The sequence below is a fragment of the Ixodes scapularis genome, unplaced genomic scaffold (assembly GCF_016920785.2).
Source record: "Ixodes scapularis isolate PalLabHiFi unplaced genomic scaffold, ASM1692078v2 PGA_scaffold3__209_contigs__length_174095766, whole genome shotgun sequence".
In the NCBI taxonomy this organism is placed as follows: Eukaryota; Metazoa; Arthropoda; class Arachnida; order Ixodida; family Ixodidae; genus Ixodes; species Ixodes scapularis.
Window position 1 is genome coordinate 56,972,087 of NW_024609868.1, and position 14,162 is coordinate 56,986,248.

Below are 14,162 nucleotides of genomic sequence, written 5' to 3' on the forward strand. Positions count from 1 at the left end.
GCGAGAACCACGCCAGAGACGCTAGGGGGCGCCACTGAGCAGCGTGTGAACGTCACGTGATACCCGGAATGTGAGGATGCCGGATTTGCTCACATCGCGCGCGCCATAGCGGTGCGGCGTGATCGCTTGCTTTCGGACGCAGCGCTACCGGTGGCAAAATATATGATATTCATAGGGTATAAATTCCCGTCTATATCCAGGAGAACAACCACTGGGGAGTAAAGATGAGAGGAAAATAGCGCAAAATTCATGGGCGAGCGCGATGGTGTGCTCGAACCACTAAGCAGATGCTTTCACAACGGATCGTGTATTTTGTAGCCCGTATTGCTTTTATACACGAGTGTCGTTGCTTTGGACTCAGCACGGATTTCTCTGGCTTGATTTGGCGCCAACGATAATCCTTTGCCCCGCACCTGAATTTTCTTTCTCCATGTCGTCCGTGTCACCTGTCGTGCTGCAAAATCGAAAGAATAAACATACTTTATGCTGTCCAAAATAAAAGGACGATCTTGTGTCTGTTCAACAAATCCGGTCCCGAGGATACCGCATTCGAGAGAGTCTTGCCTTTTTACACCGAAGTTGTTTATAGCTAGGGTTCCTTAGATTTTTCGTGTGCGTCAACAAAAACTCAAGTCCCGACTTTGATACAAAATCTCTTCATTCTATGCAAATGCTTATATGTCCCATTACTTTGATATGCATTTTCAGTAGATTCGCTATCGATAGGCACCATTTTCAGGATCAGTAGAGTCTCAGGTAGATAATATAGGCTTCTTAAAGATTTGTCGCTGTGCGACCCGTGTCGGCCATGTCTACGCTCGCACCGCCCTCTCTTTGTCGTCGTTCCAAACGCTTGTGTGACTAGTTTCCTTTCCTTCCGCTCTCCCGGGGTGGCGGTCCCGTCGCGTGCGTTTACTTTCCGCCGGGTGGCGGTGCCGTGGCGCGTGTCTACTTTCCGCCGGGTAGCGGTCCCGTAGCGCGTGTCTAGTTTCCTCCGGCTCCTCGAGGCGGGTTTGTGTCGTGTGCTAAACAGCTTCGCTGGTCATCCACCTTCCAAGAGTAAAATGGCTCATGATTTTTTTAGTGGCACAAAAGCTCCGGCGCAGTGTTGTGATCGAGAAAACAGAGTAATTTATGCAGAATGTTTTAAGGGCGATTCACACACGTCAATTCCGACCGAGTGCTACTGCAACGGCTTGCAAAATACAGGTTGCTATGGACCCCGTTTGTTGGAGCCGACGCAGCGGCTGCCATAGCAACCCGTACGTCGCTAGCCGTTGCAGTCGCACTCGGTCAAACTCAACGTAAGTGTGTGAACCAACGCTAACTCTTTCGTCTACATGTACACGCCATTCGGATCTATTGTTTCATTTTTTTTTTGTGCAATAAGACGGCTTATGGTCAGCAGGGCAAAATGTCATGTAACTTACCAAAATACTGTCTGCGATCCTAGAGTTGGTTGTGTTTAATTGACAGTAATCATAACTAGACCAGAAAAGTGCTTTGCTCATTCAAAGATCGGAAATAAAAAAAAATCCTGCGTCTCATTTTTTATAATTATATTGTCATTATTGTCTTCACAATACATCTACATCACTGCAATGCATCAAATGGTTGTCACTGAAGCGTTAACTGTTGATGAAACGATTTGTCAGTTTAAATGCAAGATCTTCACAAAATTAAGCATGGAAAATATTATTTGACAAAACGATTTTCACTAGAAGGTTGCCTGTGTTTCATTATTTTTAATTTTAATTGTGTGTAAGGGTTTCTTTTGTTTTTGTTTTTTAAATCATGTTACGCTTTTACACTGTGTGCCTCTTGAGAATACAAAGTTTCTTTTTGCAAACTCATAGTCATCCATGCTTTTTAAGCTGGGAGAATTCATGTTTTCACTGAAATTATCAAAATGGTAAACGTTGCGCTGCTGTTGATCTTATTAAGCTTGGTAAGGTTCAGGATGTGTTCATAAACAAATGTGTGCAGCGCCCGCCCCTCCAGATATGTAACAATTAAGATAGGGAACTAGTAAGTTTATTTCAAGAGAGGAAACCATGACAGCCATGGTGCCATTGATTGCTTTCTAACTAAGTGATAGGGGGAATTTTTCTAAAACCCTCAGGGGAAGCCTAAAAAATATATGTAACTTTCAAACATCAGTGAAATAAAATGAGCATATTCACCATAGTTTTCCCAGGACAAAAAGTAATAAGAACACTCCAGCTAGCAGCATTGAAGCCCGAGATCAAAACTTGCCAGACACCATATTCGTAATCGTCGCGATGAAAACAAAAAATTTGTTACAGAAAAATTAGAGAAAATGAGAAGTTCCTAGTGAGACAGCGAAGCTGTACGAAGACCCATTCAGCTATGAGGCATCCATAACGTCAGCTTCGGGGGAATCTTCACTTTGGTTTGTGCCGGTTTTCCGCTAGATGGACAACACCGAAACTTATCACCATGAATAGTACACACTCTGCGTGTTCGAGATAGCCAACAGCTCAGAAGGGCATCTTACCCTCGTCTAGGGATATCCCGCGACACTAAATTGATCGCGTAAAAATGCTCTATTTAACACGCTCGCATGTTAAACGCAGTCGCAAACATCATTCTTTGCGGCAGTTTAGGCTCCACTTCCTAATCGTCTCTGAACGAACAAAAGCGTTTTAGCGGGGTGCAGCGTCCGCCCCTCTAAAGAAATGGGGGCTTTGGTCGGGGCGTGCACGAGTACGCGAACCAGAGGCTCCCAGGGGGAGACCAGCTGCCGCTTCATGGCACGCGATGTGGATTCCGACGGTTCTCGCGCCGCGCAGCGGCTCGGTGGCAGCAGGTTGTTGCCCGGTCGCGTGTTCGTTCGACGGATGACCGTTGTCTCTCTGTGTCGCCCCGACCGAGCCCCGCGTAGCCCTGCCCCTGGCAGAATCCCGAATTCGGAAGAGAGAGCGGAGCGTTAGAATGAACGGAAGAAGCACCTGCGACCCAATGCGGCGGTTGGGGGCCTGCGGAGGACCGGCTGCATGCGGCTGGGCCGCTGCTTGTGTGCTGTCGGTGGAACCGTTGCGTTTGTTTTATAGCGAGCAGCCGTCCTTTTGCAGATTTTTCTTTGTCTTTCAGTTATAGGATGGTCAGTGTGGTGGCTGTTGTGGTACCAAGCTTAAGCTGTGTCGTACATGTGCAGTATGTGTTCTGAACGTCTTGCCTTAGAAAGTTTGTGAGACGCGTTTAACGTAGCAGTGTGGAGCTCCGTGTGACGGGGTGAATATAAATTCAGTTACGAGATTTTATTACTGTCTCTATCTGCATCGCATGGATATGGGACGTTTTCAGCACTCGCTAACCTCGGCAACCACAATACCTATATCGTATTGACGGTCGCAGATGGCCTCGTAGCTATTGCGCCAAAACCCCCCAAAATCTCTCTCGTATTGACGGCCCGGCTCGGCGGTAGGTATTTTCAAATTACGATTACCAATTGGCTAAATTCGCATTGCGAATTTTTTCACGACGCTTTGTCTTCGTATTTAGTGAGGCTTCTCTCGGTTGCGATAGTTTTCGAGCATTAGATTGCAGCATTATCAGCCGACTTCGAGAGGCTAATTAAATGGTAATTATTTGACGGTAGTAAATGAAGCGACGGATAGGCTGAAATAATCCTCCTAGTGCCAGCGCAACAATTGGGGAACGCGACACCAACGTTGCAGCCAAAAAGGTCGATGCCGCCACCAAGCGTCCAAGGGGTTGACCTCGAAACCCGCATGTGCCTCAGAAACGCCGTGTTTCTCCTCCGAATTTCGAGAACTGAGGCGAATCCGATCGAGTGACATCTCCGCTCGATTCAAATTTGCGAAGCCCCGGGTGGTCCTCGCCTTCCGAGAAAGACACTGCGTGTGGCGAGCACGATGCCATCCGCAGATATTCACGGAACGTCACCCACTCTGCCGTCCGGCTCCCAGATTTATCGCTGTCGTTCCGTTCCCCGGTGAACGATAAGAAGGAACCTCTTTACCTCAGCAGCACCGCACGCGAGCCTCATCAAAACGCGTATCCCGTTTATCTCCATCTTGTAACACCTCTCTCCCTCTCTCTCCCCTCATCGGGAGATGGTCGATATACCTACCTACGTAAACACACACGTCGAAGAACTCGGGGCATTATCTCCGAATCTGTGCAGTAAAATGCTGGCGGTGTATATACCCTGCCGAACTACTCCGTCGTCTGACAAGACCGCCTGGTAAGAGAGAGTTCCCAGCTGCGCACACGGTGGCGGTTGCGATCGCGTCGCTCGCCGAAGAGAAGCGACGTTCACGTATCGTCGTGCCGTCGTCTTCGCGCGGTGAGTCACGTTTTCGCGTGGACCGTCCACTTTCTCTTCCCAATTCGGCCGCCTTTTCGGTGATGCTTGTTGCGCGTTGTCGTCGTCGTCGGCGCCTCCTTTCCCGTGCCACGATTGTTAGTGGTACACGCGCGCGCTCCGCACCGGTTTCGGCCGGTCATCACGCAACCCGTACACATGCCGCCGGTCTGGAGTTATATGCCGCCGAATCGTGCGCGTAGAGACGTCGCCGGTGTAGTCGCCGTCGCCAGCCAGACGTCGATGCTTGGCGAGGAGTGTCGCTCGCTTCGTCGGGAGGGGCTTAGGGGCGACAGAAAGCGACACCTATATATAAGCTCCGACATAAACGCGGTTTGTCAGTTTTTTTTTGAAAAGCGGGAGGGTCTTAATTTAAGCTTACATGTACTGAAGCCGAATCGCAGTGCATGCATTTAAGTGATTCTTATCTGTAAATGAGTATTGCGCATCTGAACTTAATCTCGTGCTAATTGGTTGCTTTCGATGACTCGGTAATAGGTACTGAATGTCCAGGAAACGAAGTGTTCCGACAATCATAACATAGTTATCAACACTTCGCAGCTTGCACTTTCTACGCTATGATTCGAGGGTGAGGGGTTAATAGTCATTTCTGGAAAATCGCGCAAGGTGCGTAGAATGAGACTACATTACACCGTGTGACGCGGGAAATTGTGGGAGCTCGGTGACGCATGCCCCAGTTGAATCGAGCGTTTTGCGTGTTTTGGTAGCGAGGTGATTTATGCCCGATTATCGATTGTTTTTGTGTGTTCAGAACGCAAACGAAACGTACAGATCTCAAAACAGAGTCGTCGCAACCTTTGTTGTGTGTCGTTCGCCTCCACACCTGCATTACGTTATTTCATCGCTCGATTTAGACATCCTGGCGAGTATTGCAGGAGGCACAAAGTGGGCTGGTGGGAGCGCACCAAACAAACGGAATCACCTGAACCTAAGAACCCGGCGCACCACCGATCTACAACTTGCTTTTGCTTGTTTTGTTTCTAGACAAGACGATTGCTTGAATTTCCAGGTATGCACTCGGCGCTGTAGCGCTCCTTAGGCTACGTTCTTTCTACCCTAGAAACTATCCTGTCTGTTTGTCCCCGACGAAAACGCCCGAGGGAGAAGGCGCGGTGTGCTTCTTGTCTGTCTCCTATGGCGAGAGGAAGAGGAAAGATGCGTGGGTGTCCCCGTTTCGGGGGCCAATCATGCGAGTCGCGAATCGACGCCTGGTTTGCATATCTCGCCATCGTATCTCTGGTGTCATTACAGGCCACCAAGTGTCGTCGTCGCCGTCGCATTCCCGATGCTGGCCGATCACACGAGTGCGGTAGATTTTCGTTAGCTTTCCGAAAAGGCGCACTACGCGGTGTCACACTAAGGACACGCGGAGCTCTCGAGCCCAAGTTTCTCTTGGGAACAGAAACATATCGCCTGACATTTTCTGTGCTTGTGACCTTCGTATACACGGCTTCTCGAAATAAGGCATTGTGGTCGGCTGCCACAGTTATTTTCTTGCGATGCTATTATGTGTTCTTTTATTTTTTCTTCTGTCTGCGATTAGGTCGCCTTGTTACTATACAAGGTGACGTCAGTCCGCGGTTGCAAATAAACATCCGAAGAAGCGAGAAGCGAAGCTCAATTATATGCACGCACTTCGGGGAATGCGACGGGTGAGATCACCGCTGATGCGCGTTGGTTGGCGTTGTGTGCTCAGAAACACATTTGCATTCGGTATACCCCGCGCTCATTTCAGTACGCCTTATCCCCGTTTCACAGAAATACCGCCCATTGATCGCTGTCGGGACTAGCCCTTTAATCAATTTTGTATTTAGAAAAGAGCATGTGTATTTTCCCGCTGTTCAGACTGCGGTGTGAGTCTGACAGGAGCCTGCGTCAGCCACAATTTAACAATTTGCTTATATGAAGCATGAGCATCATCAAAAGCAACGCGTTCTAGCTAGCCATTAGAGGACGAAAGGTTGCCTTTTAAATCAGTTTTGTAGCATCTTGTCTGCGCGATGGTATCATCCAGGGAAAACTTATGAGCGGATCTCATTAATTTATATGGAAGAATAACAACTCAGATACCTTGGTGCGTCCATAATAAAACCGAAGGCTGAGAAAAACTAAACATCGATGCAAGACGACACAGACATCTGTGTTGTGCGGTTTTTATATTGAATTTTTCCGTGCTGGTTGTGCATTATAAACATATCAAGTGTTGAGAAAAATAATAAACAAAAATTTATCAAAACAGCAATGCAGAACACTTTGTAAAAAATGCATTGAATTACGGATCCAATTACACTTTTTAGGAAGGTGTGGAATACAGGATACAAATAGTACGAAATAATTTGATCCTCTTCAAATACCTTTACAAATACATTTTGTTCCTATAGTCTGACAACTTGGACTTAAATTTAACTCCGGGTGAAAGAGGATTGTGCTCATATAAAGAGTGATAGCTGTATATACAAAGATCAAACGCCTTTAAGAAAATGGCATCTCTAAAAAAAAAAAAAGTTTCTTATGAGATAGGTGAGTACAACGTCAAGGAACACAATATATTTAGTACGAGTTTAAACTGAAAGGCTAAGTTGAAGGGAAAAAGCCTTTTCAAACAACATGTTGTTAATGCGATGTCTACAAAATTAAATCAGTCAACCAAAAAGTAAGTAATATCATTCACCCTGGTCTTTCCTTGTTATTTTCTTTTCTTCCATGTTTAATTATGAGCAAACCGCAGCGCGTTTCGAGCTTTTTGCAACTCCTTTCGCGAAGAGTCCATTATATCGCATTTGACTGCGAATAACAGTGGCCAAAATTGTATTTGGTCAATTTATGAAAAGAAGTATTTGAAATGCTACATTTTGCAAGATTTAATTACAATTTACTAATACATTAGCTAATATGCAAGTAATATGAAATATAACATACTAAAAGGATTTTAAATACGTATGTTAAATACCTGTATTTGATATAGTGCCCATCCCTGACGTATGCCAACCCGCCCGTCATATAAATTTAGCTTCCGCAGTCAATGAATGTCCGTTTCATCGAAAATTGTGAGGGCCAGCGGTTTTTTTTTTCTTGGCGGGATTTTATTTATTTGTATAAAAGTTGGGTGCTGACATTTCACAAACGTGACATCACGCGGTTAAATTTTTACAACGTTCGCGCAGTGTGCAAAAACAATCCACAGTCATCAAAAGTTTGCCGGTCAAGTTTCAGCGCGCGCAGAAGCGTCCTTTCGTGGATGCAACTGGCTTTAACATCGGCAAGCACTGTGGCGTCGTCTGCTTTGCATTTTGCCGCAGGCGACCAAGTCGGGGGGAAGGGGTGATCGGAAACTGGAAGTACAATCAATTTCCGAGAAGAATCGAACTTCGTGGTTCCTCTCCGAGATAATGTGATGCTGAGAGTACGTATACCGTGAGCTATTTCTATTTACTGCTCACGATTCTGTCATCTTCTCGCATTGAAATGGGCCCCAACGTAGCATTATTCCAGCATTCATTTTGTAACATTAGGAACGCGAATTGCGTAAACGAAAAAAAAAAAGCGTAACCTGTGGCTCCGGGATCTTCTCAACTTCCGTTGCGTGGCCTGCGACCCGACGTTCCCATCGTGCACCTCCCGCATGCACAGTTGGGGCACGCAAGTTTCGGAGCGAAAATACCTGTTTCTCGCCGCAAGCGAACTCACTGTGGAAGGCACCTTTGGCCCCCCCGCTTCTGCGAATTTGATAAATGATCTCGAGCGTGGCGTATGGGTCTCCAAGAGCCGTCGTGGTGCCATTTTTTGTATCTCTTCTGAATTCTGATCCGCCTGTCGGACTGCCGGATGCCGGCATGACCTTCGAGTTGCAGTCGCCACATGCGAAATTGGATTTCTAGACGCATGCCATTCAAAAGAGAATGCTGTCTTCTCTGTGGATCTGACGGGATCGGTTTTCCTCGCAATAGCGTTACACATTGATGAATGTCGATCGAAGGGACTGTTTGCACGTGAGGCTCTTTTAACCTTGGGAAGCGGCAGTGGCAACTCCTGTAACGTTAAATGAATCAAGAATCAACTTTCTCAGTCGATGCCGTGGGCTGGAGGAGCAGGTGGGACAGTGCTATTGTATGAGCGAGAAGAAAAGCTAGAGGAAAAAGGAAGGGGGGCCTGTTGCCTCAGAAGATTTCGTGAACCGATCTGTGGCCTCCGATAACTATGAGGCAGCTACATTTATACGCTTGTGTGATGTCTGTTACGTTTTCATCTAATGGTCTTTATGTGAGACATTGCGGGAGACGCTTCTTTCAGAAACAACTTTCGTCATCCAGTATATGCAGCTATTGGGTAAATAAATAACCAAAGGAATGTCCATCTGACGAGGGGTTACCATAGAGGCAGTGTGAAGTTTTGACCCACGTTAAAATAAAATCTAACTGTAACGTTTTACTGAACTGTTAATCACTGAAATTTCTGAAACATTATACTTTACATTTTTCCTGCTTTTTGTGGTTATTGAACGTATGTCTAAGCACGATCAGGTTTGCTTTTCGCGAGAGACAAGATTCCCGTTTATGCCGGTAACAAAAGGAGCTGCATACGCAAAGTCGTATCTTATGGCCTCCTATCTTAGTTTTCGCCCGTGTACTCAAAGCTCTTTCCAAAGTCATCAGGCGACCGCATCATAATACACCAAGCAAACTTCGAGATTAACCTTCACCTATTCATTACTGCAAACAAACGTGCACAACAAAACCTAAAAAAAAACAAGAAAAAAAAAAAAAAAAACGTTGTTGCAGCCAACACACTTGGCCATAAAAAAAAAAAAAAAAGAAATAGAAAACCAAAGCGGGAGAACATCGTGATTCAACTTTCGGCGCGTGATGCGCCGCCATTCGGTAGCAAGGGCACCAGGGCAACTTTCCATTTGCACGAAGGACATTGCAGGAGACAAAGGATCGCTGGCACGAACGGTAACCAGAGGATCCCGACGAAACAGACTGGGTCCGTTTGCGCATCATTTGCGGGGTGCATCACACCCACCAACGATAAGGCACCCTGAGATGCATGTTTTGCTTTCCTTCTCCGAGAGCCGACTCCCATACGTGGTGTGGGCGGAGCTGGTCACGACTCTGTATTACGTTCCGAGTCTCGATCTTGCGTTGTCTCTTACCGGAGTCGCCCTGGCGTATAATGTTGCCAGTTTGCCACCAGTTTAAGGGAGGGACGGTTTCTACCGGAGGCGTGGTTTATACTATAACGCTCTATTATGAAAGCGTGATGGGCGAGAGTGAATTCTCCTTCTGAAGCTCGTCTGGCAATTCAAGCGACGAATTTGTTTTTATTTGCACGTACTCGCTTTGTGAAAGTTGCATCTGACAACTTTTATGCAGCTTTACGAAGTGTCGCAGAAGAAGTGTTTTCTAGCTTTTATGTGTTGTTGTTCAGTGAGAGAAATTGAGGACTTTAGCTGACGTTGTTTCCGAAAAAATGCGAATGTTTGCTACAGTGCTAAAAACCCTCGTTGCTGGTTCCTTCAGCAGCGACTCAACTCACAAAACACTCATCTTTACGTGTTATCGTTATTTTTGCTTGAAAAGATTTGTACTAAAAGGAAAGATTTCCAAATGTAAAAAACTTGAGCCTCTCTTGGCAAGAATGTTGCGTATTTACATGTTTAGTAAAATATTTTAATACTTAGTTTCAAGCTTCTTAAAAGTAGCAGAATCACAGTTTTACTCAGCACAGGAAAAAAACCAACCAACACTTTGTTCAGATGATGAAAACAAAGCGGGAGGATATCCTTTCGTTTCTCAGAAGCAGCCGCAATCAAATATGAAGAAATGGAAGGGCGCATTTTACCTCGCAGATTTACTGTTACGTTCGCTCGTTCGTACTACTCAAAAATCACCACGTGGAATATTCAAAGCCTGCGAACAGCCTCCTCTACCACCACATTGCGTCATCAACACTAAGATGGCGCCAACACGGCAATTGGGCTCGAGCCCCGACACCGTCCGTCCTTCGACGTATTGACTAAACACGAGGTCCAGCAGAACCTTGACGCAGCCCTCATTGTTCGACCTATATGTCTGCGCTCTACCTCAGCGTGATTGCGGCCAAATGCTACTGCGCATGCTTCGATTATTTATGGTGGTGTTCATGTCAGTTAGCACCATTTAAGATAACCCCAACTTTGAGAAAAATCTTATTAGAGCCAGTTTTGTTCTTTAATGGATCGTATAGCTCTTAGAGCTCTGCTGCGAACGTTTGAGCGGACGCACCGGGAAAGACAATAACGAAGCAGAAGACATAACAGCACATGACCGCGGTCAACACGCGTTAAATGTTTTTTAAACGTTGATCCAGAACTCGTTCACCCCGGAGTTCCCTGAACCGACTGTGACGCCAAACGAAAGAAAAGTGGAGGCGTTTACTCGTGCTCCTTTTTTTCTTTCTTTTCACCAGTCGTAGCTCGGTAATGAGCAACGCCGGCGTCAAGGTGAGAGGACGGTTCCTCTTGTCTGCAGAAAAGATCTGGACAGAGAGTCAACTTTTTTTTTCAGGGACAATGAATAAGCGCCGCCACCACCGCCGCCGACGCCGGCGCTTGTTGTCGTGAGTTTTTAAGGCCGATGCCAACTCCTGCTATTCGCATACATGCGACTGGACCACATGTAACGAATAGGCGCGGCGCATGGACACTCGTAATCTCGGAGCACGTGCAGTCGCAATCGCAGACTAAATGCTCTTCCCCTCGCCTTGGCATGTAAGCGATGCACCTCCAAGCACCGGTCTCTTGCTCTCATGAAGTTTGTGAACTGAAGACAAAAGCGTCCAGAGTAATACAAAAAAGAAAAAGCTTGGAACTCTCTGCTGCAACCACTGACGAACCGGGATTGACCAGAATTTCGGTAACCCTATCTCGACTAGCGATATACGTGCATTTTTATTGAATAACGGCGGTCTCCAGATCCGATGACACGGAGTACATCAACTGTCATCGATTTATGTAGCGTTTGAATCCTGACGTGATAATTCGTTTTGTAAATGCCATGTCCTTTCGTGGTATCCAGTGTAGATTTGTCGCCCACCATCTTCAGATAAAGATCATCGTGATGTTACTTGTAGATATTTTAACCAATGTTCGTGGCGTTCTATTTCCACCGTCATTGCTACGTCATTGAAATCAAAATCACGTAACTTAGAAACTGAATCATAAAAAAACGCGCCTTCTATATTTTGATGTTCGCCTCCAACGTGTCCTTGTGGATAATCACTGTTGCGCATGTTGGACAGCAATCATACTTAGACGGTGTTGTTTACGCCCTTTTTTCCCCTGCAACATCATACAGCCCCGTAGGCGTTTTCTTCCTTGATATCAAACCTTGTTCCACAGAAAACTTATTACACATGGTACTCAAAATAATAGATTGAGAACGTGTTTTAGGTTGCTCCCATAGTCAGGAGCCTTCGTTAGAGGCGACACATCTCAACAGCAACTACGCATCGACACCGATGAAGTCCTCGGTTTGACGCTAAGCCTAATGAAGACCCAGAACAAAACCACGGCAGGCGGTACGACACGGTTAGTATTCCGAGCTCGCACGGGGCTCGAAAATGGCTCCTCACAAAGGGAGAGACACCGCAAATCAAGGCGACGCCTCGACTTAGTATTCCGTAGTCGTGTGGCGCGTACGACATCGGAGACCCTGGAAGCTCGTCGCTGATATGACGCTACTACTACACGACGCTCCATGTTTTTTTTCCGCAAAAGGCAGAACTGTCCTAGCGGGACACTAAGTGCCGCGGGTATAGTGCAGGAGCTTGGCCAAGTTCTAGATGTTCGTAGCTGTGGACCCTTTCCGTCTCACGAGCTGAAGGATGAACCATGTGACTGAAGAAGTGCTGTTTTGTCCTTGTTTCGTACACTTGGCTGTTTTGGCCTAGCGTCTGGGCGTATGGCTACTGCGTCAGCCTAAGGGTCGCAGCGAGAAACTAGGGGTGGACTACTTAAGGTCGACGCCACAAGGACTGTTCCGGCACACTGAGCACAGTCGTAAACACACTTCCTACCCCATGCGTAACGTGGTCTCACAATTCCAGCGGGCACCCATCCGCTTCTCAACGGAGAAAAAAGTTTCGTGGGCGGGAACTCACCGCATCATGAGCCTCTCCATGTGGTCCCCCAGACGACAGTCAGTCCTGGCGCGTCGCGAGTCGCCGCCGCCGCCGTGTCACACGGGACGTGTCACCACACGAGATCACCAAGTAGCACTGAGACGTGAAGGCGGAACACGGAAGACCGTCGGGGTCAATCCCAGGCACCGGGGTCGGTGGTTTCACGCGCACGGTCCGAGTATCCCACAGCCGAACGACGTGTCCCCCGGGGCGCCTCGCGCTGTTCCGGAGCCTCAATCACGGGACCTGCCGGCGGGGGGGTCCCCTGGACGGGACAGAGACGCGTTCTCTGGGGGCTACCATCCCGGAGGGCTTGCGGGGGCCTTCTGTGACACCTGGCTGGTTCCCGCACCGCTCGGGCAAGGGTTCCACGGGGAGGAGGGCCACCTGGGAGGCTCCCTGACACGCTCCGCCGCGTCAGGGGTGGCGGCTCGCTCGAGCCATGCGTTGCGGGGAAGCTCTCACTCCAGTCTTGGACAGCGCTCGGACCTCGTCGTCTTTCGAGCGGGACAGCAGCACGGGGAGAACCTTTCTTTCTTTGCAAGGGTCCGGTCGGTTCTTGCCGTTTCCGCGGGGGTCGCTACTTCGGGGGGGACAGTCTGATTTTTGGAGCGGTGTACTGGCTACCCCCCTTCCCGTCGGGTAGCTGCTTTGGATTTGCCGGCGGGGCGGGCGACGTCATCCCGTGAGCGGCGCGTGAGTGGCCCGTCCCGGGACGGCTCGGGGGCCGGGGGAAGCTGCCGAGGGCCCGCGGGCGTCCCGTTCGGGGCGGTGCCCGGCGTCGCCCTCTCCCCGCCCGAGGCGAGCGCGTGCGAGACGGCCGGCTGTGCGCGGAGAGGGGCCTCGGGGCCCGGTCGCCGCCGCTACTGCTCGGCAGCCGTCCCTTGGGACCCGGCAGCCGACGCGCGCGGTCGGCCCGACCAGGCGCGGGACCGTCCCGGACGGCGAAGGCAGCCGGCCGAACAGCTGATCGCGAGAGCGGGACATTTAACTGGCTGGACGCTCCGTTGGCGGTGCATGCTCGGCGTTCGCGGTTTATTGGAGGAATCTGAGGATTAAAGGCTCTGTAATACTCCGACCATGAGCGCAGCGAACGCAGCGTAGCGCAGAAGGTGGGCCTATGATTGGCCGGCGGGCGGGAACTCGATGTCTGCGACCAATTAGTACCTGTGTGCGCTGCACTACGCCGCGTTTCTTACGCTCGACGTCGGAGTATAATAGAGCCCTGGTCCACGCGTTTCGGTTTGAGTGTCATCGACGTTATTGCAGCATCCTGTAGCCGCTCAGCAACTAAGCGTTTTATTAGCGGGTAAATTCAGGGCGTCTTGAAAGATATCACGCAGCAGGCACGTAGCCAGGATTTTGTTTCGAAGGGGGAGGGGGGGGGGGGGGCGCCCTTGACCGAATGTTGTATGAGGGGGAGAGGGGAGAGGAGGCCCCAGCAAAATTCAAGATTTCGGGGGGGGGGGGGGGGGGGGGGGGGCTGGGCCCCAAGGGCCACGCCCCTGGCTACGTGCCTGTCACGTAGCCTTCAGACTTCGAAGACTGGTTCACCCATTTGCGTTTGGGTGAGATCGATTGCGTGTGATCGCTTCTAACCGCTGACGACGAGAGAACACATTGGGACCGT

At 48.8% G+C, this 14,162-nt stretch overlaps 1 protein-coding gene across 6 annotated transcripts in view; it reads right to left on the reverse strand.

Annotated features, from left to right (window-relative positions):
* The window catches only part of LOC8052141 (paired box protein Pax-5), a 220,945-nt gene extending 207,805 nt beyond the window's left edge, over window positions 1-13,140 (reverse strand). For 5 of the 6 annotated variants that reach the window (XM_042292457.1, XM_042292452.1, XM_042292451.1 and 2 more), the window contains exon 1: window positions 12,512-12,857. In XM_042292457.1, the coding sequence (XP_042148391.1) occupies window positions 12,512-12,531 (20 nt within the window). In that variant the 5' untranslated portion in view covers window positions 12,532-12,857. Of the gene's footprint in view, window positions 1-12,511 lie in introns of all 6 variants that reach the window. The other variant, XM_042292454.1, reaches the window with a different exon arrangement.
* Between the last annotated feature and the right edge of the window lie 1,022 nt (window positions 13,141-14,162).